Source organism: Canis lupus, chromosome 23 (assembly GCF_048164855.1).
Source record: "Canis lupus baileyi chromosome 23, mCanLup2.hap1, whole genome shotgun sequence".
In the NCBI taxonomy this organism is placed as follows: domain Eukaryota; kingdom Metazoa; phylum Chordata; class Mammalia; order Carnivora; family Canidae; genus Canis; species Canis lupus.
In genome coordinates this window covers 21470823-21478417 of record NC_132860.1, presented here as the reverse complement: position 1 = coordinate 21478417, position 7595 = coordinate 21470823, and the positions used below count along the sequence as shown (strand labels likewise).

General features: G+C 37.4%; 1 protein-coding gene across 1 annotated transcript; it reads right to left on the bottom strand.

Moving 5' to 3' along the window:
- Positions 1-5312: 5312 nt before the first annotated feature.
- Positions 5313-7217, bottom strand: LOC140615437 (olfactory receptor 52B2). Its single transcript, XM_072795297.1, has one exon. It carries the CDS (start codon positions 6279-6281, stop codon positions 5313-5315), a length of 969 nt encoding a protein of 322 aa, XP_072651398.1. The 5' UTR covers positions 6282-7217.
- Between the last annotated feature and the right edge of the window lie 378 nt (positions 7218-7595).

Sequence of the window (7595 nt, the reverse complement as noted above, 5' to 3'; positions counted from 1 at the left end):
TAAATATGTATATTTTTAAAATAAAACCAAAAAATATTAAAAATTAAGGTGAAGGTCTTAGGGGAAAACAAAAGAAAATTTTTAATTTTGGAAAGATTTAAGTTAAGAACATGGTATTTCATGGACAATAATAATTGAATGATATAACTATGCAAAAATGTAGACAAGAATAAATTCTAGGAGAACAAATAAAAGTTCTAATAGAAAAGTTATAACACATATAATAGACAAAAGACTAATATCCTTATTTACTAAAAGTTAGTATAAATGAATGAGCAAAAAACAAAAAATATGCAAAGAATCAAAATAGGCAATTCACACAAGAAAAGTGGCCATTATACACATGAATAGATACCCAAAATTTAAAGAAACGAAAATCTGTCATTTTGAAGTATCATAATTTTACTGTCAAATTGGAAAACATAAGGAAAAAATTAGCCTCCAGTGCTGGTGACACAGCATGAGAACATATAGATATTTCTACAAGGATATTCATTGTTATACTGTTGCTTAATAAAAGAAATTATGACAACATCTATATCTGTTAATAGAGGAAAAATAAATTATGGCATATACAGTACAATAATATGTTTTGTTTCCATTTTTAACAAAAAAAGTATCAGCCAAGGCATACAATTAAGTGAAAAAGCAAATTGAAAATTAAAATGAATACAATAATTCTTTTCTTCTTTCTTGTATCAGTTATAGCACTTTACAAGTACAGAAAAATCCAATCTTACTTTGACTTGAAAACAGAAGGAAATGTCTTTCTTCTGAAACTGAAAGGTATGTTTCTATCAAGTTTATAAACAAATTTAAGCAAGGGCCATATTTTTTTCTGACTCAGATCTGCCTCCAGGTGTTGAGTCTCCTAAGGCCAAGACTAAGGTGAGATGAATGAGAACTTACCTCCGTACAAAATGTTAAGTGTGCAAAAACTCAGTAAATAGGATAAGTAATATTTTAATACAATTTTCAAATCAAAATTATTGCAAAATATCCATGATGAGGAAGATAACAAAATTTTAAATAAATAAATTCTAGGAGAACAAATAAAAGTTCTAATAGAAAAGTTATAACACATATAATAGACATGATTAACCATGCTGTACTTAGCCATATCAGAGCCCAAAGTAAAAGGGAAAATGGGAACACTTCTATATATATGTTTTTATGTGCTTTTATTTTTTTTAAGATTTATTTATTTATTTTTATTTATGATAGACACAGAGAGAGAGAGAAAGAGGCAGAGACACAGGAGGAGGGAAAAGCAGGCTCTATGCTGGGAGCTCGACGTGGGACTCGATCCCGGGACTCCAGGATCGCGCCCCGGGCCAAAGGCAGGTGCCAAACCACTGAGCCACCCAGGGATCCCATTTTATGTGCTTTTAATGGTTAATTTTTTCCCTAATTTTATTTTCAGACCATTATTTATGAGTTTCTCCCATTAAAGCCACTAAAATTATAATAAATTCTAATTTGTATATAAATAGTATATTTAAACTTAATGTCGTGAGTTTTAGTATACTTACTTTTTAATTGTGTTCAATTTTTTTCAACAGTGTGGACAGTGTTCCATTTTTATAATTTTTTAAAGATTTATTTCTTTCTTTGACAGTGTGTGTGCGTGTGTGTGTGCGCCCATGTGAGTCAGGGGAAGGGCAGAAGAAGAGAATCCTCAAGCAGACTCCCCACTGTGGAGCTTAACATGTGTGGAGCTTAACATGGAGCTTGATCTCAAGACCTATGAGATGATCTGGGCCAAAACCAAGTGCCAGACACTTAACCAACTGAACCATCCAAGAGCCCCCAGTATTCAATATTTTTTTAAACCACTGTTAATTCTGGAAAAATATTTGTTATACCCCCCAATCCTGCATAGTAAAAAACATATGTAGCAGTTCAAGATGTCAAGATGTATGTACTTACACTACATTATCCAGAGGAATCAAGATCTGATCTGAATCAATAGTTTATTAAGTTTATGCCAGAAAAACCTACAATTCCTAGGAATGAAATATTTATCCCCTTCCTAGAAACTTGCCCCAGTTCAAGAGAAAGTTCTTCCTCGACATATGAAAGAAGCTGACAGATAGACTCTGGAGTGAAATAGGACAGTATTTGAACCTCATCCATAGGAATCTCTGCAAGGAGAGAGCTTCTATTCCACTCTTTAGGGAGCATCTGCTTTAATCAGACAGAAGCAGACCCCAGCAGGACCAATCTCCAGAGATCACTCATCAGGAACCAGAGTGGGCAATCTAACTATGCCCTACCTATAGCAGTCAATACATACTGCATCTGTTAAAGACCCCATGTCTCTGGCGAAAATATGGGCAGAGTGGATTTGAGTTGCTGCTAGTCAATACATAGAACGTTGAAACCTTGCCTACACCAGGTAGACCTCAATGTACATACAAACCTGTGAAGATGTAGAAATAAATCAAAAGGAACTAAGTGGGGTGTGTGTGTGTGTGTGTGCATGCATGTGTGTTCAAATGATTTTCAGTCATAAAATTAGATAATATTTAACAGTGAAGGGTCCAGAAGTCAACCACTTTATAACATTTAATATTAATCAATCCATAAATATACATAATTAATCCTGTGCTAGATGTTGGAACTATGACGATGGGTAAGACTTATTCTTTGCCCTCACAGAACACAAGCTCTGATGGTTTCATAGAGTAATTAATATTCAGTTGAAACATAAATGTTATTACTATGAGAGCCAAAGGACAAAGTAATCACCTCTGACTTGGGGGGATTGACAAAGACTTCTAAAGGGAACTGACATCAATACTCTACCATTTCTCAGCTGAGTGGCCTTCGTTATTCATCCTCTCTGACACTTGGGTGCCCCTGTGTATATAACTGATAGCAAAGATACTATCTCATAAGGCTATGTAAGTATTAAATAAGTTAATACATCAAAGCATTTAACATGGCTCCCAGCATTGATTAATCCCTTAATAAATATTAGCTATTGTCTTAATTATAATTATTAATATTATTATACACTAATGCATTACTATATAGTGGTATGTTTTGAGATAGAAGTGGAAAGGTAATTTAGGACTACTTACTTTAAGTTAATGCTTGGCTTAGGAATTACCTTGTAGTCCTATGATTTCTAAACTGTGGTTAATGGAACACTACGTTATTTTAGAGGTGTAAATTGATGGGCTATCAGAAAAATGAAAAACAACAAAGATATGGACACAAATATCTATGTTCACATTACTATGGGATATGATGCAAACTCTAGCTTTCCCTTGGACAGCCATGTGAATAACCCATGGAGTGTCAGTACATTTCACTTATTTGACCATGGAACTTTTTTATAAAGCATCTATTATGATATCTGCTATTTCTGCAGAATATTCTATGGAAAACATTTCTGTAAATAATGAAGATTGCTTGAAAGTATTTGACAGAAGCTCTGCCTTTTCAAATGTTTAACTTCAAGTCAATTTATAGTTTACCTATATAATATACCTATATAATTTATAGGTTACAGTGTAAATGACTGAAAACATGAAATCATTAAGAAGCTAATGTTTTATCTGAGGTGAAAGATGATAACAGACATAAGTAATTGGTACAAGCAATGTGAAAAAGAAAACTAACAATACTAAAACCTTAGCATTAATGAAATATTTCTCAGATACTTACTATGAGCCAAGGATTAAGTACTAGCTATGTGGTTTATTTCATTTCAACCCTATGAGGTATTATTGCTATCCCCATGACAGATGGAAGAAATGAGAACTAAAAATATTAAATATGTTTCACACATTCACACAGCTAGAAAATAATAGGGACATGACTTTAATCCTGACAAGACTCCAAATATTATCCACATAACTATTTAGTGGTATAATAATCAATATTGGTAACAATCATTAACTTCTTGAGGAACAGGACAAAGAAGAAGAGGTTGAGTAACTCCCCAGGGTTTCCAGCTCAGCGACGTTGATGCAATCAGCATAATCTAGTTCCTAAGAAAAGGAATTGAACAGGAAGAAAAGCTAGCCTCAATGGGAGCTCCATTTCCTGGAGGAGATATCCAGTTGATAGATATATTTATCAAAAAAGAGTTCTAGGATGAAGAGAGGGATGTTGAATTCATTTGTGTAGTTGAAGAAATGAGTATATAGGCTCTCTTCTGAAAAAGCATGAAAGAATGACAGGCAAGACTAAACTCCAAGAGATTATTACTTTAATGTTGCTAAACTGGCCAGGAATAATGTGCTATAATTCCTAATACTGAGAAGGGTCAGAGACCAGTTTAGAAAAGAAAATCAAAAGTGCCCTGTTTCCTCTTACCCTAGTCTATTCCCTGGTCTCTGTGTTACAACAAAGGTGTAAGTAAGATGCTCCACAACCCGCAGCTTATTTGCCTCCCTGACACCAACTGCCTTTGTGAGGAACTGATTTACTCACCACTGGTTTGTGGACTAATTCAGCTGATCATTTGAGTGCATAATAGAAATGCATGTTCTAACATCAGGAGGTAATTGTGCTCTCATTCATTTTTCAAAATTTATCATGTGCCAGGCATTTTATAATGCACTGAAGTACAAATATGAAGGATACTCACTCTTCTGATTTCAAGGAGTTAATAGTCAACTAGGGGTACAAATAAACAACTCGTTATAATTCACTATATACATTTTGGGATTTGTATAAGGTGCAATCAGTATACAAAGATACTAACCTTGGATTGCTTGGAAAAATCACAAAAAAAGTTTTCAGGGAAGCTAGTTCTTTAATTTAAAATTTGAAGAATGAACAGTTTTTCAGAGGGCTGAAGGGCATGCATGACTGTTTTTCAAAAACACTTGCTATTGTAAAAGTGAGGAGAGAGCTACTTGAGTCTGTATAAAAAATCAATGTACATTTAAAGATTTTTTTAAAATAACTGGAACCCCTTCAAATGTTAAATATAAAATTATTCTCATCCTTGTATTTATAACCTGCTTTCTGGTGTGTTTAGTTCTCTGTGTTTCTGGAGTATGTCTGGTCTACTGAAGGTATCAATATTCACATCAGAGGCATGTATACTTAGTTATTATTTCTGGGTTATAGAGGAGGGATATGAGAAAAGAAGATACAGAAAACAAACAAACAGGAGAAGGAGGCAAAGATGTAGAGTCAGAAGGGGAAAAAAAGAAAAGTTGGAGGAGGATGACAACAAAGAAGGAAAAGAAAAAGGAAGAGAACTAAAAAGCCCTCTCTGTCCAAAAAATTTCTATATTCCATGCCTTGTTTCCTTGATAAAGCTTGGAGTGCAGATTCGTGGAGAGCCATTAGCCCAGAGGGGAAGCACAGCACCAAGTCTTGATGTCAAGAAACCGGTGGGCTACACCCTCCCGGATCTGCTTAGTCTTCACACCATAGACGATGGGGTTGAGCATGGGTGGTACCACCACATAAAGATTGGCCAGCAGGATATGGACATGTCGAGGAATGTTACGTCCAAAGCGGTGGGTCAATAGTGTAAAGAAGGATGGAACATAAAACATGAGGATGACACAGAGGTGGGAGCCACAAGTGCTGAGGGCCTTGTGCCGGGCATCCTGGGAGGGCAAACGAAACACTGCTCGGAGGATCAGTGAGTAAGACACAGCAATGAGGATCACATCCAAGATGACCATGACAATGGGCACTGAGAAGCCATACCAGATGTTAATGGTGATGTCAGCACAGGCCAACCGGGCCACTCCAATATGCTCACAATAGGAATGGGGGACGATGTTGGTCCGGCAGAAGGGCAGCCGCTTCAATAAGAAGATCACTGGGAAGATGATGCAAAAGCTTCGGGTGACAATGGCCAGAGCAATCCTTCCCACAACTCGCCATGTTAGCACTGTTGTATAATGCAAGGGAGCACAGATGGCTACAAAGCGGTCAAAGGCCATAGCTAATAGGATGGCTGACTCCCCTACAAACATCACATGGACAAAGAAAACTTGGGTGACACAAGCATCAAAAGCAATATTATGGGCATGGAGCCAAAAGATGGCTAGAGCTTTGGGTACAGTAGTGGTAGACAGCAGGATGTCCGTGATGGCCAGCATAGAGAGGAAGAAGTACATGGGCTCATGAAGATTACGATCTGTGATGATGACCACTATCAGGATGGTGTTCCCCAGGACAGCAGTGATATACATGAGGCAGAGGGGTACTGATAGCCAAATGTGGTAAGCCTCCCACCCAGGGATGCCCAGTAAGACAAAAACTGCAGGGTGGAAGATGGTAAAGTTGGTGTGAGTCATGATGCACTTTAGGGTTCTTTATAATGACTCAGAAGCTGAAGAGTCTGCTGAAAGTGACAGAAACAGAAAAGACCTCTGAGTGTATGCAGAGATCATAAAAGATACGATCTCTAAACTGTGGGACTCTCCAGGCAAGTTCTCCTGAGAATGCTCAGTTGGGCGTAGGAATGACTTCTGACCCATGGTGCCTCATTACCATGTAGAGCTTCTGTGCCAATCATTCTTCAAGAACTAACAGAGGCTTCACCCTGCCTCTAGCTACTCTACTTCCAAAGTTTGGCCCCATTAGACTTTTCTGATCTCATTCCACCATTTCCACCCAAATGACATATGCTCCCTTGATTGTTTTATACTTTTCCCTCCCCCAAGATCTTGCTCCTTCTCTATTTACTTGGATTTCCCCTTCTCTTCCACTTCTACTTACTCAAATTTTAACCTTAAAATACCTTCTTATATTCATTTGGGGATTATAAAAAATAGTGAAAGGGAATAAAGGGGAAAGAGAGAAAATGAGTGGGAAATATCAGTGAGGGTGACAGAACATGAGAGACTCCTAACTCTGGGAAACGAACAACGGGTGGTGGAAGGGGAGGTGGGCAGGGGGTTGGAGTGACTGCGTGACGGACACGAGGGGGCACTTGACGGGATGAGCACTGGGTGTAATGCTATATGTTGGCAAATCGAACTCCAATAAAAATATATGCAAAAAATAATAAAATTATAAGATATTTAAAGTAAAAGAAAAAAAAACCTCCTTAAAATATACCACTTTGCAGTGGCCTATGTTTATAACAATGTACCTCAACAGTGAGACAGCACAGGCAGGGTGGAAAGAAGGGCAGCAATGCCTGAATGACTGTTATTGAGCTTCCAGAAAGGAGGTTGCTGTGTATGAATAAGGACTTTCATTTCATTCAATGGCTTCTGAGGGCCCCATCTCAGCCTTGCTAAGGGTTCTCAGCAGGAGGGTTGTTGGCTCATTTAGGAAGAGGGATGAGAAAAGAGGAAAGTCACAGGCACCAAGAAGCACAGCCAAAGTCTCATAGAAAGTACTTCCCAGAACCCTCAGAGAATATCTACATGAGCAAGAAATAAAGATCCATAATGGTGGAAAAGGGGCAGGGAGCCATACTGAATGGGAAGGAGCAGGTATAGTAGGTGAGGACACCAAGTTCTGGAGCCAGACTTCCTGGGCTAATATTCCAGTTCTTTCCTGACTAACTGTATGATCTTGGGCAGTTACTTTACTCCCTGTTTTTTCATTTGTAACATGTGAGTGACAATGAACTGCATGTGGTAATCAGTAAGATTAAA

Coding starts and splice junctions, on each gene's coding strand:
- LOC140615437 (XM_072795297.1), bottom strand. CDS start 6,281: ATGACTCACACCAACTTTACCATCTTCCACCCTGCAGTTTTTGTCTTA.